General features: G+C 46.2%; 1 protein-coding gene across 5 annotated transcripts in view; it reads right to left on the reverse strand.

The window, feature by feature from the left end:
* Nucleotides 1-4,711: 4,711 nt before the first annotated feature.
* Nucleotides 4,712-27,826, reverse strand: part of LOC140425190 (uncharacterized) — an 80,007-nt gene continuing 56,892 nt past the window's right edge. For all 5 annotated transcript variants that reach the window (XR_011947783.1, XR_011947782.1, XM_072509194.1 and 2 more), the window contains one exon: nucleotides 4,712-6,902. Coding sequence is in view for 3 of the 5 variants with exons in the window: in XM_072509194.1 (XP_072365295.1) it covers nucleotides 6,542-6,902 (361 nt within the window). In the remaining 2 variants the exon portion in view is untranslated. The remainder of the gene's footprint in view (nucleotides 6,903-27,826) is intronic.

A 27,826-nucleotide genomic window follows, 5' to 3' on the forward strand; every position in this document is an offset into this window, starting at 1 on the left:
CCAGATCTTGGCAGCGATATACAATAGTTTGCAGGCTGCTGCCAATATAACTCTCCAACAGGATATTACGGTGTATAGCTCCCACTCGGTCATCGTACTACTGGGGCAACTGCAGACTCAGCATCTTATCGCAACTCGTCAGAATAGGTATGAGATATGCCTTTTGAACAATCCACGTCTGACATTTAAACATTGTACCACTATCAATCCAGCCTGTTTACTTAGTGGTCCCCCTGTCCATGAAGACGCACCTGGCCACAACTGTTTAGCCTTGATTCAGGAAACTACCACAATAAGGGACGATCTGAGTGATATTCCGTTAGAACAACCTGACATGATTATGTATGTTGATGGCAGTGCATTAGTAAGCCCCACTGGCCGGAGACTGTCCGGTTACGCAATCATAGATCAGGATGGTCTGATCCTAGAAGCGGCCGCTTTTCAGACGCCTTATTCAGCCCAACAAGCCAAACTTTTTGCCCTTACCCGTGCATGTATACTTGGGGTAGATCGTCGGGTAAATATTTACACTCACTCCCGATACGCCTTCGGGGTAGTTCATGACTTCGGACAGCTCTGGCAGAATAGGGGATTCCTTACCTCGGCCGGCACGGAAATATCCCACCGGGGTTTAGTTAATGACCTACTGCAGGCCCTCCTTATGCCCGTGCAGATTTCCATCATTAAATGCGCTTCCCATACAAACGGTAAGACACCAGTTGACGTTGGTAATGAACAAGCAGATTGTGTAGCGCGGACAGCCACGCAAATTCAGCAAGTGATGGTGCCTAAAATGTTAAGTCAGACTAAACAATCTACTATAAATATGTCTGCTTCTGACAAGCCAATGCCAACCATCCAAGACGTCATAAGGTTACAGGAGGACGCTCCTGAGAGTGATAAACAAATGTGGAAACGGTTAGGTTGTACATATGATTCTGTTTCCTCTTTATGGACCACGCCAGCACATCAGACTTGTATGTCTGATGTACTGGCTTTATGGGTCATCGAATGTGTACACTTTGCAACTCATTGTGGGGCTCGGGGGACTAGTGATTTGTTGCTGGACATTTGGTGGCACCCTAAAATGCAGGGGTTGGCCCAGAGTATCAGTAATCGGTGTTTGATTTGTCAGCAAAATAACACCGGCAAAGGTATCCCTTGTGGTATGAGGCAAACCCCGTTGCCCAGTGGTCCCTTTGAGACGCTCCAAATGGATTACATTGAGTTGGAAAGATGTCAAAGTTGTCAATGTTATAAATATGTTTTGGTCATAGTGGATGTGTTCAGCAGATGGGTCTAGGCGTATCCGACTACCGATAATAAAGCTGCTACTGGTATACCAGCTCAGTTAAGTTCTGATAACGGGCCTCATTTTATTGGACAGATTAACAAGGAGTTCTGCTCCCAGTTGGGCGTACGCCAGCAGTTACACTGTGCGTACAGACCGCAGGCGGCCGGGTTGGTTGAGAGACACAATCAGACCCTCAAAACTAAATTGGCTAAATTAAGAGCAGACACTGGACTGACATGGCTTAAGTTGCTCCCCGTTGCCCTCTTCCAGCTGCGGGTTACACCTGCGGGACCGGACCGGCTCTCTCCTGCAGAGATCCTTTATGGCAGGCCTCTTAGAACTCCCTGGAGCCTGCATGTTCCCAGACTGGTTCAGTTTCACCATATGACTGAAGAGATGACCACCTATATTCTAGCCCTCACTAAGGTCCTCAAGGAGCTCCATGGCCAGGTCCGCGTGGCTCACCCGCCACCGTCCCCATTACCTAGCTCACTTTCAGTGCAGCCCGGTAGTTATGTCATGGTCAAAAAATTGGACTCGGAAAGCGTCAGATCCGCGATGGGAGGGGCCCTTCCAAGTTCTCCTTCCCACCCCCACTGCAGTTAAAGTGGAGGGGCGGAGTGCTTGGGTCCACCACCACCACTGTAAATTGGGTCCACCTCTACCACTGTAAATTGGGTCCACCTCTACCACTGTAAAAAGGTTGGTTACTAACCTGCCTCCCTTCCCCAGCGCTGTTTTACAGGTGTGAAGCACCGCCTGTGTAATCTTCGGCCTCACCTCGCTTGGAGTGACATCAGCGACGGACATGGAAAAGGGAAATATCATCTACATCTGTAACCCCAACCAAACTACAAGGACATTTTGTTTATGCAGAGGTGATGTTCTTCGCTGCCCCCATATACGAGGACATGGTGTTGAAGTGGGAAATGGTTCAAAAGGGCACTTGGCACAGAAGATGGCTGCCTGACACACAAGATGGAGACACAGAGAATAAAGCAGACATAACTGATGCCTGGAGTCCAGCGGGGTGCCAGTAGGACAGATAGGAACAGATCCAGGACAAAGGAAGCCAGACAGGAAGATTAAGAAATACATAAATGTGGGACACCACTTGAATAAAGCTGAGTTCAGGCAAGGTGTACACAATGATATGCTAATACGAATTTCTTGGGCCATTTCCTAAAACAAAGGGACAATCGATACTACCTTCCTGCTGCTGCCTGTAACCTGTTAAACCTCTTTGACTGTGGCCATGTGTAAATGGCAAAATGCTTACAAATAGCGATGTGCAATCGATAAAATGTTTAAAGGTAACAAGGTGATAATTGTTTTGTATCTGGGCTCATTGTGAACCCAAAGTATAAAATGAATGACTGCCATTCAAACCGGGAGAAAGGCTGGCTCCTGTACCGCGGGGTACATACGCTTTCTCCCGAAGCTTCGTGTAACAATAAAACTGCATTTATCTGATCACAGCAAGTCTGACTCTTGAAATGGTTGATTTTTCCCACAACAGTATCGATTCATGGATGGTCATCAGGTTAACTGACAACGCAGGGCTCATGAAGCAATTGCACCGGTCCTGGCGATGGGAAGGGAACATTACATGGACATTGCCTTGTTTTTGGAGTACATGTAAATTTGATTTTGGATGTGTTACGATTGGTGCCATAAAGGTGAAATCAGACCGTCAGGAGAGGGTAGGAAGAGGTTGTGAGAGAGAGAGGGGGGACTAGAGAGAGTACAACTAGAACGCAGGTTATCAGGAGATACACTCAATTCATTTAGGGGTCAGACTGAGGAAAACCTGGGTAGTATGAATCTCTTCTACCAGATTTACCACCGCTTGTATGGCCAGGGACGGGTTGTCTGCTACCCGAACCCCGCAGCGGTGTCTAGGTTATTTTCTGTTTCACCGCTTTGGGGCACTCCCCAAACGGTGGTTCATTGTCAGCGTTCCGAGCCACCGCCCGAGCAAGTCACTCTTCCTTACGATCTGGGTTCAGCACCACCGGCTATTTGCCTTCCCCTTCCTCGGGATAATTCCCACTCACAGTATGATAGGCTGCAATGGTGGAGGGCGTACATACCTAGCCACTTCACTCCCAATAGGGACTCCCGGTCGTACGAGAATTGTTTCAGCAGTGACGGGTACGGCTGTTTGCTGGTAGAGGTGGAAACGAATATAACTTTTAATGGCACAGCGACCAATGTTTTGTCACCCCCATTTCCCCGCCAAATTGCTATCGGGACTCTAGTCCCTACCACAGTCCCCTGCCCCTCGGTGTGGATGCTGCATAATCAGTTAGCACGCCAGGCAGTCTCAGCTGAATTCTGCGAGAACTGGAAAAAACCTCAGGTTCTCGCACCCAACTAGGTCCACTCAGCCGGGTAGGGAATTCTGAGCGTTTTGACACTGGGAGGTGTGGGGGTTCCTCGGCGGTTAGCGATAGGAATTATTTTATTTGTGGCCTTACCATCCTGGGAAACGAAACCTTGGGCGTCCTCGGGGCAATAACCAAGGAATTGTCTCAGCTGCGGTTGTTTGCAATGCAGAACCGGTATGCTCTTGATTATCTTCTGGCCCGTGAGGGTGAGGTATGTGCCATAGTGCAGGGCAAGTGTATCATGGGAGTTCAAGACCTAATCGTTAACATCACTAAATTTATGGATCGCCTGGACGGAATGCAGGACCCTGGCTCTTGGAGTAACTGGGGATTTGGAGGTTGGAAGGACTGGTTGATAAATATGGCCACGTATTTAGCAGTGGCACTCGGCTGCATCTTTGTGGGCCTGGCCATCCTTAAATGTGTGATGGGTAGAATGCGGGGTGCACTGGAGCAGATAGACGCCCCTAGAATCTTGGCTGTTAGGATCCACGAGGGTGCAGCGGATGAAGGGGGGCTACAACAGGAATTGGAAATGCAGCGACAAATCTTTTTAGATGAGGGGCCGTAGCTACGGATTGAATAGATAGGTTATCATGAAATGATAAAAGGAGGGAATGACGAATGTGATATAAAATAGTTTAAATATATTAGTAACAGTAATGTAGATGTAGGCCGATCTAATTCTAGTGAGCTCACAGACAAAGGATTTCAGAAAGCATGGCAAGGAAGGGGGAGGGATGTCTGGTAGAGGTGGAGAAAAGGATGCTGGGTAACAAGAGGCCAGGGTTAAGGAATGAGAAGTGAGCCAATTAGGATGTATGGCCAGATCAGGAGGGGTATAGGATGACCTATGGGAATCGTGTCTGTGAAACTTGATGCCATTTGAATGTATTTACAGAGATCACTTTGTCTCCTTCCTCATTCGTTTCCAAGGGGCCCAGGAGACTGGTTCTGTGTTCTGTGTCCCTGAGAAGCGAGTCAGACTTGCAAGTTGGTTAAAAATAAATAATACTATGCCTACAAATCGATCTCGAGTTTTATTGAGGCCAGACTGACGGGTAAAGAATTCAACATTTGTCATTAGCATGCGCCAACTTGTCCTGTAACAACTACATGAGGGCCACCTTGGCGTGGAAAAGTGCTGCCCACGGGCCCGAGAGGCAGTGTATTGGCCCGGCATTAATGACGACATAGCCAACACAGTGCTCAACTGCCCCACTTGTCTGCGCTTCCAGCCGGCCCAACCACATGAGACCCTGCAGCCCCATGAGTTGGTCACATCACCATGGACCAAGGTGGGCATCGACCTGTTCCACGCACTGGGTAGAGACAATGTCCTGATCGTGGACTACTTTTCAAATTACCCGGAGATGATACGATTGCACGACATCACCTCGTATGCCGTCATTCGTGCATGTAAAGAAACATTTGCTCAACACAGCATCCCGCTCACGGTTATGTCGGACAATGGCCCGTGCTTTGCCAGCCAGGAATGGTCCAACTTTGCCAGGCGGTACAATTTTTCCCATGTGACATCCAGTCCCCTGTACCCCCAATCCAATGGCAAAGCGGAGAAGGGAGTACATGTAGTCAAACGGCTCCGAGGCAAGGTTGCTGATGCTGGGTCCAATTTCTATCTTGCTTTGCTGGCCTATCGTTCCGTCCCACTGTCCACTGGCCTGTCGCCAGCCCAGTTACTCATGGGTAATACCCTGAGGACGACGGTGCCATCCATCCATGTCCTAGACCTCGACCACGTTCCGGTCCTTCGCCGGATGCAGCTGTCTCGTGCACAGCACAAGGCGGCTCATGACTCCCGTGCAGCTGATCTCCCTGCTCTGGCTCCAGATGACAACGTCCGCGTCCATCTTCCGGATGGGGGCTGGTCTGCAACCGCTGTTGTCCTTCGGCAGGTGGCCCCCCACTCGTTCCTGGTTCATCTACCGGGTGGCTCTATTCTGCGCCTCAATCAATGCGCCCTTCGTCTCGTTCCACGCTCGCAACGTGAGCCTCCACTGTCGCCTCACCCTCCTGCTGACCCTTCCACGGCCTATGCAGAGCTCCCTGTCACTCTGCATCCCCTTGACTCTGACGCAGTCCAGCCCGCTCCTGAATTGGCGGCTCTCGACCCACCATTGAGGCGGTCAACCAGAATTCGTCACCCACCTCAGAGACTTAATTTATGAACTTTGCGGACTTATAGAGTCGCTGAATTGTTTTGTTGCTTTGTTTGATCGTTTCCCTGGTTTGTATATAGTGTTGATCTTGTTATTCTTGTTGCATACTGCTTCTCTGCACCAGGCACCTTCCCATGTAAATAGCTTAGTTCTCATGTACGTAGTCCTGTAAATATGTCTTCGCACCCCACACGTAGTTCGGAACATTCTCACCATACATTATTTATTGCCACACACATGCATTCTTTTATAAAAGGGGAGGATGTCATAATATACACCAGTATATCATGGTGCAGACACACACTGATGGACACACAGGAAGACCAATCAACACCCACAACACCGCAGCCAATCACCAGTTAGAGCACTCTCACTATAAAGACAGGGGGCATCAGAGTTCCCGCTGATGCGGGATGCAGCCTCCTACAAGGACAGAGCTTGCAGCTTACAGCACAGATCCTCACCATGTGCTGAGTGCATAGATTGGTTCGGACAGGCATAGGTCTTTATTTCAATCTAACATCGTGTTAACCCGCAATTAAAGTATGTTCAACAATTTCTAACTTAATAAAATAGTGTTGCACTATTTTAAGTGTTGGTGGCTTGTATGTGTTCCACGGATCCAGAGCACCCAACACATCAGGACAGACCGGCAGATCTGCCGGTGGCACAGTCCCCTAGTAGTTAAATCGGGATGGGATGAGATTGTCCCATGTGCGGCAGCTATAGATCGCATGTTGGTACAGGTGGCGCACGGACTCCCTGGTGAGTCGGCACCAGCACATGCGCTCCAACAACTCCTCGAAGGACAGGCGCTGACAGTATACACGTGGCCTGATGCGGCACCTCCTGCACACCTCCACCTCGGTCTGATGGATGGCCGGCGCTGAAGGCTCACCAGCTGATCTCTGCTCTTCTGGGGCAGACTCCTCTTGTGCAGAATCCTCCCTGAGCTGGCCCTGGCCTCGGTACAACCGCAACAGTGGAGCAGCCAGGTAGATAGCGAGCATTTCCGGCTGTACTCTGATATCCATGTAACTGCAGGGGGAGCAGGGAGAGACAGAGAATTTTAGCAAGAATATTAGAATGGCGGAGCAGGCTCGAGGGGCTGAATTGCCTACTTCTGCTCTTAATTCCCATGTTCCTATGTACGTTCGAAGATTTCCTTGACCATCCAATGCCAGCAGTCACCCTGAGTTGTACTGCTGCACCCCCTCCCCCCGCCTCCTTCATCCTAACTGCACTCTGTCCCCATCAATGACTGGCACCTGGCATGTGATGTGGGAAGCCTCTATTTTCACCACCCATTCCTGCCAGCAGGGGCATGGGTGGCTGCCGCAATCGATGTTAGCGATAGGTTCTGTACCCTGACCTGTTTCTCCTAGTGAGGTGCACGGTGGGTCTCTTCACTGGGCGAGCGTCGTGTTATACCATAGGAGGGTGACATCTGGTTGTATGGCAGAGACGGTCAACTTGTGCTGTCAGTCGCCTCCATGCTAAGAAGCTGGTGTACAGGCAGGTCCTACAGTTGGGGGTGAGCGAGGAATGTGTGCATTTTCTGGCAGCTTAACTGCAGTGTCATGTGGAGCCTGGGTTAAACACACATGTTGTGACAGAGAGCTGGTCAGGTTTCCTGGCCGGTGTCAGGTTGGATGGGATAAGTGCCGTGCTGGACAGGCAAGGCTTGGCGACATCTTGTGCTCCTCAGGATGGGCTAGCTGATAATGTCATTGGTGAGGTCTCTACACTGAGAGGAGCTGTAAGCAAGGGAGGGTTCCACTGGCATGTATCCTTTGTTTGGGGTGAGCTCTGCTGATCCCCTGCATCCTCTGCTGTGGACAGCCCTTCAGAAGAGTGCTCTGAGGAGTGCCAACACCTGCAGGGCCGGTGACGGAGCATGGCCACACCCATCCCCTTGATGATACTGCTGGGGTATGGGTTTCCAAAGGGGTGGGCTGGGTGGGTTACCACATGGGCAGAAGCCTTCCGAGCATATATAGAATGAAGTGAATGGTCAACAGTGTGAGCAGCCAGGAGCCTGTAAGTTGCAGCCAGAGGTGGATATGAATGAATGAATGCAGCAATGGGGGACTGAGCCAGGGCACCCTGATCCTGAGGGGGCACCCCATGTCCATGCACCTGCCAACAAGCCATTCCCCACTACTCCCTGAGACCTAGGCAGACACCCCTGAAGTATTTTGAAAGTTTTCTTACCTTCTTGCTCCCCTCAACAGCCATGGCGCCCAGGCCCCACTTGCAAATACTTACATCATTCACGCCCGCGTGACTCCCGCCTGAGAGGGGTGGAACATCCGAGGTACAGCCCATTAATCATCGGGCAGCAGGGGACAGGAGCATGGCAATGAGATCAACATGGGCATAAATCCTGTATTGAGACTCAATAGTCCTTTAACTATCATTAATTATTTCAGCTATGGGTTCTCTTGAGGATTTTGGGGCAAATTTCATGACCGTTGGAAATTGTGAACAGACACATTAGTCAAGGTCTTACGTCTGATGGCTAATCTAGGAACCTTACTAGAAATTCACACCTATTGATATTTAGGAAAGCCTGGATCATCTTGATGGTGCTAAAGTCCATGGTCAAATCCTCCCAATGTTCAATTCCCAGTTTCCTAAATGTTGACCATTTACAGAATTTATAGAATTTTACAGTGCAGAAGGAGGCCATTCGGCCCATCGAGTCTGCACCGGCTCTTGGAAAGAGCACCCTACCCAAGGTCAACACCGCCACCCGATCCCCATAACCCAGTAACCCCACCCAACACTAAGGGCAATTTTGGAGACGAAGGGCAATTTATCATGGCCAATCCACCTAACCTGCACATCTTTGGACTGTGGGAGGAAACCGGAGCACCCGGAGGAAACCCACGCACATACGGGGAGGATGTGCAGACTCCGCACAGACAGTGACCCAAGCCGGAATCGAACCTGGGACCCTGGAGCTGTGAAGCAATTGTGCTATCCACAAGGCTACCGTGCTGCATTTATGAGATAAATTTTAGTCGGCTTCTTAAAAGCACCATTTTTGACTGAAGCTTTTGGTTATCTGTCCTATTTTCTCTCCATTTGGCTCAGTGGAAAATTCTGTTTGCTAATGCTCCTGTGAAGTGCCTTAGGGCATTTTATGATATTAAATGTGTCAAATAAATGGAAATTGTTGATATTGGCCGGGACTTTCCCTTTGGGAGACTAAGGGCGGGGTCTACCAGTCGCGATGCACCCAAAAAGCAGCACAGCGTGGAGCAACATGACCGCTCTCCCTGATATGTTGCCTTCACCCCTGCCCCAATCAGTGACAGCACTGGGCCATTGATATGGGGAGCCACAATCCTTACCACCTGTCCCTGTTAACAGTTGAAAACACAGACTGCAGCAATGGTGGCCTGAGCCAGGCCACAGCGATCCTGAGTAGGACACCCTGACTCCATGGACCTGTCACAAAGCCGCTCCCCGCTACTTCCCCTGATTCAGGCAGCCTGTATTGTGGGAGGCACAGCCGGCAGTTTTGAACTTTTAAAAAGTTTGCTTACTTTTTCACTCCCCCTCAGCAGCCATGGCACCCAGGCCCCATTTGTAATTACTTGTAGTAATTCATGCCCACGTGCCTTCCGCCCGAATGTGATGGAGCACCGCAGATGAGCGGCGCATACTGTGTCCAATCCGCTTTTCAGACTTAAATGCATGCAAGTGATGGTTTTACATGCCCCCGCCAGCACAGGACACTAACCTTGTTTTCACCACCATGAAGGACCGGAGCATGGCACTGGAATTGGCACCGGCTGCAAACCTCGATTTGTACAAGAGGCCCGATTCTCTGCCCATTCACAATTTGTGTTTCTGGCATCGCGAGATAGAGAATCCAGCTCAATGTCTTCTTGCAATACACCATTCAAGTCATGACTGAATTAAATCTAATTTCCTAAATACTTTCTCTTGTAATCCATACTTCTCACAGTCCTTTACTGTCCAACATTTTTATAGTTCACTCATGATTCAAAGTCTTAGAATCATAGAATTTACAGTGCAGAAGGAGGCCATTTGGCCCATCGAGTCTGCACCAGCCCTTGGAAAGAGCACCCTACCTAAGCCCACACTCCCACCCTATCCCCATAACCCAGTAACCCCACCCAACCCAACCTTTTTGGATACTAAAGGCAATTTAGCACGGCCAATCCACCTAACTTGCAAATTTTTGGACTGTGGGAGGAAACCGGAGCATCTGGAGAAAACCCACGCAGACACGGGGAGAAAATGCAAACTCCGCACAGATAGTGACCCAAGCCGAGAATCGAAACTGGGACCCTGGAGCTGTGAAGCAATTGTGCTAACCACTGTGCTACACTGCCCCCCTATTGTGCTAACCACTATGCTACCTTACCCCAATATTAGCTGCCTATCCAATCCAAATACAGTTGCAGAGTCCAATAGTCTAACACAGCAATTACTCATACTGAGTTCAACAGAATACAATTGTTGCACCAACAATGTGAGTAATTACTGGACATTAGACTATCTTTCATTGTTGCAATACACTGGTTGAGAGTTCCCCTATGAAACCTAATATACGTCTACCAGCTGCTGCCCTCAAAAATCTACATTTTGGTCAAGAGTAACATTTGGACATATATTACTCATGTAATCTTAAAAATCTTAAAATGTGACAATGCCACAATAAATGATTATGCTAGTTCCCATGTTTGATATTAATCTTTGTCTGGGGCATAATTCAAACAAATTTAGCAGTGTTAGATTTGTTCAGTCTAACACTCTATGTTCCTCCATTTGAAATGTGTGTACATAAGGAGAGGCAACAAACATTTGATTAGCTGTGGTTTCTCATGCCATACAATTTAGGATTGTCAGGAAAATTATAAAAATTGTATGTAGAACTACAGAATAAAAGTGAACCAAAGAATAAAACTGAAGATTTGGCCAACCTTTTGTTCTTAAATTTAGAGTACCCAATTATTTTTTTCAAATTACAGGAAAATTTAGCGTGCCCAATCCACCTACCCTGCCCACCTTTGGGTTGTGGGGGTGAAACCCACAGTCATGGAGAGAATGTGCAAACCCCACACAGACAGTGACCCAGAACCGGGATCAAACCGGGTCCTCAGCACCATAGGCAGCAGTGCTAACTACTGGGCCACCAAGCTGCCCAATATAGCCCTTCCTACCCAAGATTCCAACTCATACACTTTGGTAAGAACCTAAACTGCCATAACTTCCCACAGAACATTTTGTCAATTCTTAAATAAAAGTAGAACAATTGATTTTCTTCAAGTAAGCAAATGATATGTGAATTAGGAGTCAACATGGTTGTTCTGTCAAAAACATTCTGGTCTATTATAGTACAATAATCTATTTACATGTCCTAAAGTAACATATTTTTCACAAATAGTTTATATTGCAAGTGAAGGCGATTTTTAATCAAGTGAAATGGACGATGAAATTTACTTTTCATCAGTTAGATTTAGCATTGCCTTTCTCAGAAACAAATTAAGTGTGTGAGAGGGCTAGTTAATTCTTGCAATTGATTCAAACATTGTTTAAACGTGAATGATTCTCCTCATGGCATATGATGTAGAATATGTTGAGTCACACCTCTTTTCATATATCTTTTTTAATTTTTAAAATAAATTTGGAGTACCCAATTCATATTTTTCCAATTAAGGGGCAATTTAGCGTGACCAATCCACCTATCCTGCACATCTTTGGATTGTGGGGGTGAAACCCACGCAAACACGAGGAGTATGTGCAAACTCCACACAGACAGTGACACTGAGCCGGGATCATACCTGACACCTCGGTGCCCAGATGCAGCAGTGCTAACCACTGTCTTTTTTCATATATCTGACAATATCAAAGAGTCCATTTCTCTTGGTTATAGATTGACAAGTCTGGAGATGTTGTAGAGGTCCTGACTTTTGGTGGGAGTCATTGAGGAATACACTCCACTGAAGTATGATTTCAATATTAACATCTTTAACAAGGACAACAGGATTATTCAGATGTTCAGTGACATAAGAATTGTGACAGAATAGAGGGCAACATGGAAGAAACTCATGCCTATGGTAAGGGAAATCTATTTCTGAGTTGAATTACATTTATGCTGGCACTACAGTATAACTACAGCGCAAATCCCACATACTATTCATTGAAGTAATTTTCATTCATTCTGTAAAAATTTATTTTTAAAATTCCCTGAAAGTAGACCGTAAAATGAGAGGTTTGAATAACAACATTAAAATGCAATGCTTTCAGCTGGAACAAAGTGAAAACAGGAATTGGAGCCACATTATTCAATTGACCATGTTGGGTGTGTTTTATCACATGGAATATGCATTTGTAGTGAATAAAAGAGGCATTTGTATCAATATACCTGGTTTGGAATCTTATCATTTGGCCAGAGGCTTCTGCCCTCTTCCAATGACAGGTAAAGTTAATACATTGCTAAACATTTATTCTTGGCTCGGTTTTTGTACGTATTTTCTCTACAAAGTGTAACCATTAATCTGAACTGTTGACAGTCAATTAATTCACTAGACATAAAATCTGATTCCACCCCTCACCAGAAAAAGTGCAGGGATTGCAATGTCCAATTAACCCACACCCATTGCATGCAAACTTTGTGCTGCCTGCTTATCTGTTTATTACCTTGATTATAGTCTGAAATCAGCAGCAGGATAGTCATTCAGTGGTTGCAGGGAGTACAAAATCATGAGGTGCAGGTACGAGTTAAAGCTTGTCTGCATTACTTAAAGCCAGCCAGTATCACTTCCCAGAAAAAAAAAACAGTAAGACAGGAAAAGAACACTGGTCTTGTATACTTTAAAATAGAACACCAGTAAAACGGGGAAATAAGAATCTTTCTGGGTTAAAGTCAACCTGTGCCTCAGGAAGGTCCAGTAAGAAGTCTTACAACACTGGGTTAAAGTTCAACAGGTTTGATTCGAATCACTAGTTTTCGGAGGTGAATTCACCTGATGAAGGAGCTGCGCTCCGAAAGCTAGTGATTCCAAACAAGCCTGTTGGACTTTAACCTGGTGTTGTAAGACTTCTTACTGTGCGCACCCCAGTCCAACGCCGGCATCTCCACATCTCAGAAACGTCAGATAACCATAGCAATCAATGCTAAGAATCCAGCCTCAAAAAGCTGAATGCAGTGTCACAAGAAGTTCAATGATCTCTCAGAAGTGGTCAAAGTCAATGAATACGGGCACGATCAACTGGCCTCATCGCACCCAATGCGGGCTGCAACGAAGCCATTAAATCTGGAGAAAGAACTCTTGCAAGATTTACGATGCTTGTTTCACTTCGTGAGATCTAATGGGATCTCGCGAGGTGTCGAGTCTGTATCCCTCCCTCAATGGGCGTGATCCAGGTTAGCATATTCAAGTGAATCGAGCGCAGACGTGATGTGCATCTTGTGGTCACACTCCAGCTGCACTTCATCGAGTGAAAGCACTTTCAGTTTGTGATGACTGGCCTGTCATCTGCAGATGCTTGCAGGGGGGCATGCATCCCATCAATTACCCCTTGTCCCAGGGTATCTTGGTGGGCTCGGACCACATTCAAATAGATGTATTCTGTCGACTGGGTATATAGAGCCTCCGTGACGGCGCGGGTGCACCTGTACACCAAGGTCTGTGAGATCCCGGACAGGTCCCCACTCAGCGCCTAGAAGGACCCTGTGGTGTAGATGTTCAGAGCGACCATCAGCTTGACGGCCACCGGGAGTGGGTGTCCTTCCCCATTCTGCCCCGGTGGCAGGTGCACCATGATCTGGCAGATATGTTGCACTGCCCTCCTGCTCAGTCGGCGTATTCAACATCATGCCCAGTCCGGCAGGTCCTCGATTGACAGGCGCTGCCGGTACTGCCCTTGCCAGTTGTATGCTCCATTGTCCCTGCCCAGCACCCCCCTGCAGGGGCTATTGTGGGTGTTGCCCTTGAGTGGGCCAGGTGATGCCCCGCTGGCGGTGGCAGCCAGTTGGGGGGGGATATGGCGGAGGGAGGGGTGTGGGGGTGGTGGGGTGGAGGATGGGGGCACCCATACAGCCAGTGTCACTCTGCAGAACCACGAGCCAAGGTGGGTGGTCAGTGAAGTGCGCAGCAGAATGGTTACCTTGCAGGCCGCTGCAATGGCGCTCTGTGCCTGGGCACCCCAGTTCCGTGAGGTGTCGCCCTGGCTTCATGGCATGTTCCCTGGTCACCACCTCGGTCACTTCCACCGGACCCTGGCAGCCCCGCCCCCCACACCTCCCCAGCCAGTCCGGCCAGTGTCACCGTCGCACCTTTGCGTGTCCTACTCCTCTCCCTCCCTCATCAGCCACAGCCACTGTTTCCCTAATTTTAAAAGCACAAGTGAACTTCGTCATCAGGAATTCCCCCCAGTGGAGCTGATGATATGCAAATGAAATTTACTGTACTTGCGGAGTGGAACGCACTGTCGAGGCACCGGAGAATTGTGATTTGGCCTGAATCCGGCGCCCGCCAGAATTTCGGCATCAGAACCAATTATCCGCCCAATTGTCTGTCCTGATTTCGGCGTCAGCCGAGGGAGAATCCTGTCCCGTATCGTTGCAGGTAATTTTCCTGACGTGGGAAGGCCAAGCAGCAATTCTCCTGGCTGAAAATCCAGCTTATTTTTCTCGCTGGGATTCAGTAAGTAGAATTGTTCTCTGAATAATCTATGTATATATAACCGCTTCGCCCACTTCTTCCCCTTCCCACAGTTATTCTTTTTCGGTGTTCTCTCTCCTCATTCTTGCTGTAGTCCAAGACGGCTGAAAATTACTGGGGGCAAATAGTTTATGTAGGATTCCTACAGCAGGGGGGCATGTTCAAATGGGAGTTGTGATGAATACCCCGCAACGAGGCAGGTAGCGGGCCGGCCTCGGTGCATCCGTACTGCATCGAGGTTTTAAAGAAAAACATAAAACAGCCCCCTAGCCTTGCCCCCTCACGCCCCCACCCACCCTCTATGGCTCTCTATAGCTCTTAGTGCCAACCTATGCCTCACGACCCACACCACATGGCCCGAACATTTATCATGCCAACTCATCCAGTAACTACCATAGGCAGATCTCAGGACACATACTGTTGCTAACTTTTGGTTGGTTCACTTGGCTCTGTTTTATAACCTTTGCTCTCGAGTCGCCAGGTATCTTTATGATACCGCCATGAGGTTCAAGTTCGAATAATGACCAATAACTCAATACACCGATTAGTAAGATTTAAATCAAAGCACATTATACACAGTAATCGGTTATCATGCACAAATTCTACGGCTAAGCTACTTCTACGACTAACAGGCCTGTACTTAGCTTCGGACTGGCCCACCAGGTCAGGGGAACAAATGGCCTTTCGTTCAGGTTCTGAGTCTGTGGGATTCGAAGTTGGTACAGATTGATAGCTAGGAGCGCCTATCTCGTAGCGAGCATTGACTTAAGACTTACGATCTCTCGGCGGCCACTGGACCGGTCACGGTCAATGTTGGTTCGCGTTGCTGGGTGACCGGGTCAAGAAGAAGAGGGGCGATTTGAACTTGGGGGCTTAACTTTATAGTCCCCAGGGGCTTCCCGCCTTTCGGGGCGGACCCTGTACCTGGTTCTAGATGATTGGACTTTGTCCCAATCGCTTGGTTCGATTTCTCCAATACTGGAGCGGTTCCCTGATCGATGGGCGGTCTTGAGGTGTCTGTTAACCTCTTTTGTGTTGGCTCCTGCTGGCGCCGGGGAGTCTGGCTTAGTTTTGTTTGTCCCAAATGTTGCTATTGTTCCCGGGGATTGCTCATTAGTATGTAGATGGCTGCTACATTATTATGCTGATGGTCGCTGGTATCGATGCTGTCTGGGCTTTTACAGAGGTAATTACACAGCTAACCCGCACCTGCTGGTTTCTGACTGTGTCGGCTGAATTTCCCTTCAGCCTTTGCCGTTCGCCATTTTAAATCGGGACTTGGCCAACTCAGGTGGCTACAATACCAAGTGGAGTTAAAATACAATTCTTGAGTGTCTAATGCAGGCTTTATGTTTTTTAAAACTCCTATTCATAAAACCCCATTCATGACATTTACATTCATTAAACTACATAATCCCTGAAGAAAGAAACATTTTATTCAAGTGCTCAATCATTAATAAAACAAACATTGGAATTCATAGTGCTATAATTCCAGTTGATGTTAGCACTGGACAAATGAGATCCCAGAGTGGAAGCTTGGAACTTGACGCCGTGGCCGGATAAATGGAGTTCCACAACAGCAAAACCCACGTCGCACCTGGACCAATTCCCGACCATATAGGTTTCACCAACTTTAAATAACAATGGAGACCAGCAAACACTTCTACAATCATAGCAACTGCCAGTAGAAATAAATCAGCAACTAGCCTGAAAGTAGTTGGTAGTCCCTTTAAATCGCATTGTTTGGTGGGAGAGGTATTCCAGTTACTGAAAGCTTGTATGTTTAAGAGAAGGCTCCAAACCGGCAGCGTTGACATCAAAGCTGGGATTCTCCATCCGTTCAGGGCAGCAGGATTCTCTGGTCCCGCTGCAATCAATAGGAGATTTACGCCAAATTCTCCGTTCTTGGTAGCCACGGGAGTGGGGTGGACTTGCAATGGAGAATCCCAGCCCAGGTCAGTGCCACACTGATTAATGCTGCAATCTGCCTATGGTGTTATGCCTGTAAGCAATATCATAGATGGCTGGTGATGCAACCTCCAACCAGCATGTGGCGGTACAGTCACACTATGCAGACTCAAGACAGTGCTCATGTGGCAAGGCACTCCAATATAAGTGGGGGCACATCCAGTCACAAGGAGATGGTTATAAGACGTACAAGTGGACAGTCATGCCTAGGGGTACTTCCAGAGGAGTACAAAGAAACTCCATGATAACTTGCACTGTAACAGATCGCTATTTTACCACCTGTGATTCAATAAAGATCCTCGTTTGGACAAGACTCAAGTCGTTTGGTAGATTCCTTGCTGGACATCGAACATCAAACACAACACTACCCACTCTTCATATTTCTGAGGATGCTCCCTATCTGAGTGCTAATGCCTGTACCAAATTGGTGTCCAGCATGGCTATCACCAAAAGCATGCTTGCTGCAGATATCATTTGGAGGCAAAATGTCACTTGGAGTACTGTAAAATCATGCACGATGGCACTGAACTTCTCAAAAATGAAAGATTCATCTAGTGGAAGGGCTGGTGAGTATTTAAGATGATTAAAGTATCAGGTACCTACTGGAAATTTATAATATGAATAATTATGATTCAGGTAAGTGCTGAAATTCTCGGTCCCAGGTTGGGTCAGGACAATTCCCAGCTCTGCAAATCTAACCCAGGAAAATGTTCCCCAGAATATTGGCTTTTTAGTCCAGTAGGGCAGGGGGGCATGTTCAAATGGGAGTTGTGATGAATACCCCGGAACGAGGCAGGTAGCGGGCCGACCTCGGTGCATCCGTACTGCATCGAGGTTTTAAAGAAAAACATAAAACAGCCCCCTAGCCTTGCCCCCTCATACCCCCACCCACCCTCTATGGCTCTCTATAGCTCTTAGTGCCAACCTATGCCTCACGGCCCACACCACATGGCCCGAACATTTATCATGCCAACTCATCCAGTAACTACCATAGGCAGATCTCAGGACACATACCAAGTGGAGTTAAAATACAGTTCTTGAGTGTCTAATGCAGGCTTTATTTATTTTTTTAACTCCTATTCATAAAACCCCATTCACGACATTTACATTCATTAAACTACATAATCCCTTAAGAAAGAAACATTTTATTCAAGTGCTCAATCATTAATAAAACAAACATTGGAATTCATAGTGTTATAATTCCAGTTGATGTTAGCACTGGACAAATGAGATCACAGAGTGGAAGTTTGGAACTTGACGCCGTGGCCGGATAAATGGAGTTCCACAACAGCAAAACTGGCGTCGCACCTGGACCAACTCCTGACCATTAAGGGGCTAACACCAGCACGACGTGGAACACAATCAATTCCAATGAGAAATGTGTTGGATTCGCCGGGGTTGGGATTGGCACTCGAGAGGCTGACAAGCTGTAGCCGCATATTAGCACTCCACACAGACTCTCATCCCAGCCAACAAGATGGCAGCAAGACACGCGGCCCTGGCACCAACTTCCGTCCCACACACTTGTGACACCTTCCTCCCCCACCAGGAGGGCAGCCAAACCCGTACCCTGCACCATATGCACCCATATTGGGCGCCATGGCCAGGTGCCCTGCCAACGTGCCATCAGCCACCCACTCCCTGGGCTGCACGTGTCAGGCTGTAACACTGTTGTTTTCTGTTCCCCCTGCCCCCTCCACTCCCTCCCCCAGGAGATGGCTGCCCATAACTGCTGGGAACGGGGGAAATGTGGAGGGGGGCCGCTGGATCCGCGGCCCCTCATTATGGCAGAGCAGCAGGCCTGGATGTAGTTGGCAGCCCTGAGGAAAGGGTAGTCGCCAGGGAGGAGGTCGGCTGTGAGCGAGGAAGTGAGAAACCACTTAATTGCGGTTCCCGGTGACGGGTGTGGCAAACCGCTCCAACACCACCCCGGGTGAATGGCTGGGAGCACCAATATGGCTGCTGTTACTCTGCAGAATGAAGGCCAAGGTGGCTGGTCAGTGGGGTGCACAGCAAGATGGCTGCTTTGCACGTCGCAGCAATTCTTCAGTTTTCTCCCATAGTCCGAAGATGTGCAGCTTAGATGGATTGTCCATGATGAAATTTCCCCGTTAGTGTCCAGGGATGTGCAGGTTAAGTGGGGTTATTGGGTTACAGGGATAGGGCGGGGTGTGGGCATAAGTAGAGTGCTCTTTCAGAAGGTCGGAGCAGACCTGATGGGCCGAATGTCCTCCTTCTGCACTGTAGGAATTCTATGGTCCTAAGTTGTTTCATTTGCAAATGAATTTTGGTTAACTCTGAGCTGTGATACCCCCACTCAGTTTTCTCTCCTTTTCATTCTAAATGCTGGATAATTACTTTAATTATACCATCCTTACCAAATCCTGCTTTAATTTCCATTTTCAATCTGCTAACTCTCTTAGTGTAGCCTTAAGTCAAATTTTTCAAATATTCCACTGGTACATGTTCTACTCCCATAAAAGTCTTAGCAACAGTCAAAAACAATTTTTAGTTCCAACTGGTGCAATATATCTCACGGAAAACCCACTTCATGTGCCCAGTACCTCCATCTCTTTATAAATTCACAGATCCCAGTTAAATTCAGGAATTTTTATCCCACAAGAGCCCCTGTTTGTTATGATTCCAGTAGATGGACAAGTCAGATCCCAGAGTGAAACTTGATAGGTCCTAACTTTTATTTTATTTTTTGAAACTGTGGAGTAAAGTTACTGAACAAAATCACAGGATCTGCTGCTGAACTTCCAAAATAAAAGAATAAAACATATATTAAACAATAGAAATGAACTATTTTACACCACACTGAAAGGTTGGAATAATCTCAATTCAAACACAAGAATATGTTTCAAATATTCATTATTCCTTCACCCTAGCTATGTCTTTACAGACACGTAAAAATTCAGAAAGATGGGGCAGCACGGTGGTGCAGTGAGTAGCACTGCAGCCTCATGGCGCCGAGGTCCCAGGTTCAATCCCGGCTCTGGGTCACTGTCCGTGTGGAGTTTGCACATTCTCCCAGTGTTTGCGTGGGTTTTGCCCCCACAACCCAAAAGATGTGCAGGGTAGATGGATTGGCCACGCTGAATTGCCCATTAATTGGAAAAATGAATTGGGTACTCTAAATCTATTTTTTTTTTAATTCAGAAAGATAAAATAGTTGACCGTATCGATCTTCCACTCTAATATTCAGGGTAAGTATGCAGCACATGTGAACCAACTGCTGAACTGTGGCCAGACACATCACAATTCAAAGTAAATGACAGCTGCAACCAAAGCAGATTCTATGGATTTCTCAACAACTCATCTATTCGCTCATCATGCCATGAGCCAATTGGTCTCATTGAAGCTCTGTCTTTCTCATGAGGGATTCCAATCTCCACATTTGAAGAACTCACCTTGGAATACTATCCAAATGTTGCTCCCACTCAGACAGCATCAACAAGCATCTACTTCCACAGTTACAATCTCACCTTCGGAGATCCCTTTCCCCATGATCTCTGAACACACGCAAGCTTCACCTTCCAAGCACAATTCAAAATCTTGAGCCACACCAAGGAGAACGTCACCACTCCCAAAAAGCCCATAGTAAGGAGTCACCAACATTCAGCTGCCTCCTTGAATCTTCAGGGCTTCTTTCATGAAAATTTCCCTCTGATTCTGCTCCCCACAGCTCTTTCTTTGACTTGGGGTCTTTTTTCTCTGCTTCTGTCATCGTAACGCAACGTGACCTTACTCTGTCCCCTGCCTTCATCCCTGCCTGGGATGTGCTCTTGGTTTGGGACCTTCACCCTGTCCTCTCCCCCATGCCCATTCCATAGGACGCCTTCTCTCGAATGGTGCTTTGGTTCAATTACCTGACCTACTTTTCATGCCATTTTCCGTTTGTTCTGCTCATGTATGTAGGACCAGTTCCCAGCTGAAGAATGTAAAAAAAATCCTTCAACTGCATGAAAGTCCCAAGGGCTGTGGGACCTGTAGGTTCTGGGCTCCAAATTCCCCATCACCAACTTCTAGTTAAAGAAAGTTCCTTGGGGTTTGTCACAAATAGTCTATAACCATTTGCAGCTATCAATCAAAGTGGCAGGCACCCCAATATTATAATGAAACATTGTGAAATCGGTCTGCAGCACTAATGCAGTAATGATACCCCTCAGGCCTATATCAACAGACAGTGCGAGATAGCAAGCAAAGTTACTTTTGGACAGTTCCTTTTCACTGCTGTCTTGACAGTTCTAATGAACTGCACATTCATGCCCACTTTTAACAATCCCAAAGGCCACATTAATCTCTGAAAGGGCATCAAAGGTGTCATGGGGTCATAACCAAAGGTGTACCGCACCGCTCCAAAGAATTCCATAAAGTTTAGATCCACTCCTACCAGATCGAATTTTAACAATGTGAGTGGAATCACTTGTAGTGGAAGTGAGTGTGATTTCCACGTGGGGTGGAAGGCTGGCCACACACAGTCTTGCACTCATACGCTCAAATGATCTGCATGTGTGACGTGCATAGCAACTAGTGTATCGACATTGGCAGGATGGCTAGTGGACATATCTAGTAGAAGTACAGAGTTGCCTACAGACAGCATTTTGCATGCCTGAAGTGATCTGGAAACAAATTATAGTGATCCATCTCATCAGTATATTCTCCAACCCTTAGTGTGTCAGTAAATGGGAAAACTCATAACAAGTATTGTTCTACCGCTGGACACCCCACCCCATCATGGTGAAGCCCATCCTGGAGGACAACAGGAAAGTTATCCTCTCGTTGACCCATGCATGGAGACTGCAGCATTGATCTGGGTAATGAAAACCATGTCCACTCACTCTCACCTAAATACTATTGGTTGTCCCTCCACCTTTCCTTGACATCATAGACGTATCATCCACCCCATTATCAGGCATGAACATCTACCAGGACACTCGAGGTTCTAAATGGCATATTGCTGTTTCCCCCTGACCCCCAGCTCTCCAGGCCCTGGGGAACTAACATCTGTTTTCCTCCCTCCATGCCACCCTCCAGCCCCTGCCTTGGTCAATTTGAATTTCCCTTCAGTGCAGATTTTACTGTGGCTTCCAACCTGACTGGGATTTCAATGTTATGAGGCCCATGGTTCAGGGAGCAGACCTTCTGCCCTGTGGGCTTCACCGTAGAGAAGATGACACACCTCAGCATGGATTCTCATGCAGTTGACTCACGATGAGGGTGTCCACTTAGTCAGCCAGTTGTGCTCACCTTTAAATCTATCCACATGAAAAGTCCCTCTTCCCACTTTGAGATTTCACACGGACAAAGCAACTGTGTTGCGAAGACTAGCTTGGAGAAAATGTAGCGTAACTTTTGAGACATGCGCCACCACCTTCCACCCTTTCCCTGTCACCCATCAACAACTCCCCTCTGCCACACTTGAACCCCCCCCCCCCTCCCACCCAAACTTCCCTCTGTTGCTCAGTATCTTCAGTTAATTCTCCAGGGCCCCAACTTAAACAGCAGTCCTTTTGGATCTTCTCTCCCCATCCAGGCCTGCCCAGATATGCCCTATGCTCCACCCATTCACAGAATGCCACGCCCAACATGCAAGACCCTTCCCTCCTTCCCCGACTCAGTCTCTACCCTATACCCCTTCCCTCGGTCAGCCTCCCTATTCCATACCCGTGTAGTTTCCATAAACCAATCATCGCCAGAGAGGGAAAAAAACAGTGATTATCTCTCCACCTCCAGCAATTTACCTACTTGCCACTGATAAGCGGTTGGAAATCTGAAAGCATGCATTACTCTCTCATCAATTACTTAATTCTGGGGATCTCATCATTTAATGAACATGCGTGACATGCGGATACATGCAAATGTGCTTCCCGCCTCTTGCCTGATGAAAGATCGAGATACTTTCAAACTTCCCTGAACTTAATTGCAAACGTTTATCATGCCATTGGAAAAGTGATAGTTAGCCTCCCACTTAGTTAAATTTCCCTTGCCGCTTTGCTTTCCACTCCCAGGAGCAGCTCAAGATTCCACCTATTGAAATTCCGACTATTCACGAAAATCCGACATGACTGGAGGTAGCTACTGTTTTATGTGGGTAACTGCCTCTGTGAAACGTATATGTGCAAATCCCCACTCACCCCCATTTCTGCACTTGTGAATTGGTTGATGCCTTTGTCGTGAAAATCCAGGCTAAGGACCTTGCTCTATATTGTTTAAAACGTAATGGCAAATTGTTAAGAGGTGGATGGATTCACTTTACCAAAGAAAAACAGATAAAAAGAAGCTCAGCTTGTATCTTCAACCACATAGTGGGATTCAAATATTTCTCATTTATACTGATCTCGAAGTGTCAGTTTCCACAGGAAGATGAATGAGAGAGCATGGTAACAGAACCATTAAACTTTATTGGACCCAGTGTGAAATGTTCCTTATAAGGATCAATCTGAAACTTTAAAAAATCTTAATGAATCAATTCATCAGATTAACTATGTTGGTGAGATCTGGTACTTTCATCCCCCCACAACCATTAGTTGCAGAAGATATGTTATCTCAGATGTATAAAATAGCTCATGTTGTGACAGACTTTTGAATTGCATTACATAGAAAGCAACAAATATTGTGTTGTGACAAGAGTCTTCTATATTTTAAATGATATAGAAGGTCAATCATAAAATGAGGAAGGAGGAGTAAAATTATGTACAGTTTTATTACTGTATTTATTCAAACCAGTTATATCATGATTGAAAAGCTGTGGATCAAATGTCGACTTTTGAATGGATAGTCAGCGAAGCAGAAAAGATAAATGGTTAGACTGATGCATCTGTTCACCAGAAAATGTTAACCTAATGTTCCTGAAAAATAGTTTCCAATTAGCACAAAAACGTGGAGAGTAGTTTGGAGGTATTTAATTGCACTAAAATCCATTGGTTTTCTTCAAACAAATGGCACAGAAAACAAATGGAACCAAATTATCCTCAAGTGAAGAGCAAAGTTTCTTTTTTTAGCAATTTGAAGATGATGGGTGACAATTGCCTCAAAGTAATTTAACTTTGCTTCAAACTATTTGATTATTCAAAATAATCAAAAGAAGTCTGATTTTGGATTAATTTGCAAACACCCGAGAAGCAGGAAAGTAAGGAAGGAAAAAGGGAAGGGAAAGTTTGCTAATATCTGAAGCTGGGGGTAGTTTGGTAAATTTGATTTGCTTGGTTTGCAGGTGTCTGCGATGCCAATTATGTGGACAGCTTTCCTGGTTAGTATTGAGCTTTTTGAGTACTATTGCAACTGCACTCACCCAGACAAGAGGAGTACGGTCCTGCCTTGTATTGGAAGAGTTTTGGGAGTCATTAAGCCAGCCACTCACCACAGAATACCCAGCTTCTGGCCCGCTATAGTAGTCGTGGAATGGATGTGGCTGGTCAAGTTAGGTTACTAGGTTACCGGTTAATGAGATCCCTACAATTCTGATGGAGAGGACTTCACCAGGTTGTCACCCTGCTCTCAAGTACAATTGGTGCTGCTTTTGGCATGCTCTAACAGGTGGCTGAAACAATAACCCGGTGAATCTATGGATTGTAGATTCAAGCCTCTGAGTTATTAGACCAGTCACATAGCCACCATTCCAGCACTCCCAGGAGAAATCTTAGAATTGTTACGGAACAGAAGGAGGCTCTTCATCCCATTATGGCCATACTAGCTCTGAGAACAATTCCCCCATTGACTCTCCCTGCCTTTTCCCCACAGCCCTGCAAATTTTCCTTTTTCAGGTAATGATCCAATTCTCTGTTAAAGGCCCTGATTCAATCTCCTCTACCACACTCTTAGGCAGTGAAATCCAGATCCTAATCAGTTGCTGCATAAAAAAGTTTCCCTCCTGTTTTCATTGTTTTTTTTAAAACCAATTACCTTAAATCTAAACATTTTTGTCCGCAATCCTTCCACCAATGGTAGAAGTTTCTTTCTCCTTAACCTCATGGTTTTGAATACCCCTATCAAATTTCCACTTGCCTTTCTCTTCTCCAAGGAGCACAGCCCAGCTTCTCCAATCTATCCACATAATTGTAGTTCCTCATTCCTGGAACCATTCTTAATACACACACAACTTTATGACAAACAAGATTAATGCTTTCAAAGTCTGAAGATCAAGAACTTACTAAAATTGGAATTAAATTACCATGCAGAAATCAATAAGGATGAAATAAGGGCAATGAATCTCTTAGAACAAGATGCCCTTCTAGAATTTACTTTGCTAAAGTGGAATGAACATATACAAATTTTATTATTTGCAGTCAAATCCTAACATGGCAATATAAATCAGAGGGAGAAAAAATTGGACAAGGAATCTTTCTTCAGAAAGTGTAATTTGAATGGAGACAGCAGCAGCAGGTGTAACTTTATCAATGGGATATTTCAGAGAAAGCAAAAAAATCAGAACAATTGATGGCATTTCAAAAGAAAATAAACATAAATGGCAAAGTAATCCATTTAATTTATTATTGACTCTGTATTTAAAGCTCCTCTTCTGTTTCCGATTAACTCTGGTCAGATGATTCTGTACTCATTTATGTAGGCTTGATTTAAAAAATCTATTAAGAAATAGAGCAATCAGAGAAGTTGCCTAAAAATTCGTTAATGTTAAACCCATTTTACAGGAAGAGATGTTGTAATGGTCCATGGCTGAAACTGGCATTAAGATTTTTGCATATTCAAATAGCAGTGTATGACATCTACCAGATGCACTGCAGGAAGTCAAGGTTCCTTCGGCAGCACCATCAAAACCTGTTGTGTTAAGCACACTGAGATAACACGGGCTGCAACTAGATGCAGCTATGACGGAAATAGACTCCAGACCTTGAAGTTTGTTCAATTTGATTTATTGAACCGCTCACACAGTTAGCACCGTTCTCTGTGAGTTCGACTCTCTGCTAACCTAAGTGTGATCTCTCTGTCTGACTGAACCAGACTAACTCTTAGCTACATGCTGTGTGCGTTACGTGATATATACACCGGACTCACTCTGTAGGTGTCCCTAGTGGAAAGAAGCGGAGTGTGAGTGCCTCGTGCCTTTTATAGTGGGAAACCACCCCCAAATGTTCTGCATGCTGATTGGTTATTCCTGTTCTCTGTGTTCATTAGCTGCCTGTCTGTATCTCATTATGTGCATGTCTGCATATCATGACAAAACCCACAACTGCTATCATCATGAATGACAAGGGCAGCAGGCACATGGTGTCACCGCCACCTGGAAGTTACCCTCCAAGTTACTCACCATCCGGACTTGGAAATATATCGCTGTTCCTTCATTGTCACTGGGTCAAAATCCTGGAACTCCCTCCCTAACTTCATAGTGGGTATCCCTACACCACAGGTACTGCAGTGGTTCAAGAAGGCAGATTACCACCACCCTCAAAGGAAACTAGGAATGGGCAACAAATGCTGACCTAGCCAGTGACACCCACAGCTCATAAATTAATAAAATAATAAAAATAGGCCGAAAGTCTTTTTGAGACCTTCACTGCAAATTAGCCTGTCTTGGATACAGCTGATGCCTGGCCAGCTGTCATCAAGAATAGATGGCCGACAAAAACCTACAAATGCTGCAGATGTCGGAAATCTGAAGATCTGGCAGAATCTTAGGAGAGGGAAACAGTGTTAATGTTTTGGGTTATAAACCCATTATCTGGTCTCCAACTAACCTAATCAGCAGCCCTTAAATAGACTGCAAGAGCCAACCTCTTTTCTAATTCCCTTTTGAAAACCACAATTATCTCCACCACACTCGGTCAATGCATTCCAAATCCCAGCAATTAACTGGATAAAAGCGTTTTTCCACAAGTTGTCATTGTTTCTTTTGCAATTCACCTTATATTGGTGTCCTCTGGATCCCAACCCTTCCACTAATGGGAATATTTGTATCTCAAAATGTATTTGTTCCAGCACTGGGGACATTTCCTGTTAGGTCAACATGAACCAGTGTCTAGTCCCATATTCCTTATTAACCCATTGTCCTGTGAAACATTTTGGAGACTTTTACCTTCTCAAAGAGGCAGAATTTCATACTGTAAAATTAGGGCTATTATTGTGCAAATACTTTGCTGTTTCGAAAAATTCTTCTTCTTAAATTTTAACCACAAAACATGCACAATTGGCTATTACCAGAAGGAAAAAATAAATGTGAAGCTACTTCTCAGCAACAGTAACATCCCAATTGCCGTTAACCCCACCTGAAAATGATTATCGGTGATCTACACTAGTTTCCTGTGTCAATGCTTTCGTCATGTAACCTCAAAAAGGCTCATGTCAGCATTAACCTGCCATGAATAATCTTGGATGACACTGCATTACCAGGCATCTCTGCTTTGTGCATTTGAGCTCATGAAACTTGAAAGGGTTCCACAGAATTACTCACAGAATAAAATCATTGCAATGTTGCCACATCATATGTAACACACCTTGGACACACCTTGGTCTTAGAACAGCATAAAAACTGATGTCAAAACTATGGCATCAAAATGCCCCGGCGCCTTTCCTGTTCAGAGGATTAGACAAACGTCCTTAGCAATAAGCCTGCAAATTAATGATGTACTTATCTTTAAACCTCTGGATTCCCAATGCCGAATTCTGTGGATCTCAACTGGGGCAACACTGAGTTGCTACAACAAAAGTACTACTGACGTTGAAAATCTGAAATTTAAAAAACAGAAATGGTCCGGTAACATAGCATTGGGCCAAGGAAATGAATTCCCTCCACTGATTATTATTCAACAATTCTTGCTGATGTTGTGGACTTTTGAGAGCAGGATAAAACTTAGCTGGGATGACTTCACAGATGAATAGCCTGTTTACTCTTCTTGCTTAGACTCTAATGCAAATGACGTCTATGTTAGTAAAGTACTGGAAGACTGTTGGACTTACAGGGTCGGTACGGTAGCACCGTGGGAGCACTGCTGCTTCACAGCGCCAGAGTCCCAGATTAAAATACCGCTTGGGTCACTGTCTGTGCGGAGTCTGCACGTTCTCCCCGTGTCTGCGTGGATTTCCTCCGGGAGTTCTGGTTTCCTCCCACAGTCCAAAGATGTGCAGGTTAGGTGGATTGACCATGCTAAATTGCCCTCAAAGGTTGGGTGGATTACTGGGTTACGTGGATAGGGTGGAGGTGTGGGCTTAGGTAGGATGCTCTTCTTCAGCCCCTGCTGGCCCGGCACCGCCACATAATCCTAATCCTCCTCGGAGCTTGTGGTAAACCACTGTGTTCCTATATTAAGGGTTGTACGGTAGAACCTG

Source organism: Scyliorhinus torazame, chromosome 6 (assembly GCF_047496885.1).
Source record: "Scyliorhinus torazame isolate Kashiwa2021f chromosome 6, sScyTor2.1, whole genome shotgun sequence".
NCBI classification, from domain to species: Eukaryota; Metazoa; Chordata; class Chondrichthyes; order Carcharhiniformes; family Scyliorhinidae; genus Scyliorhinus; species Scyliorhinus torazame.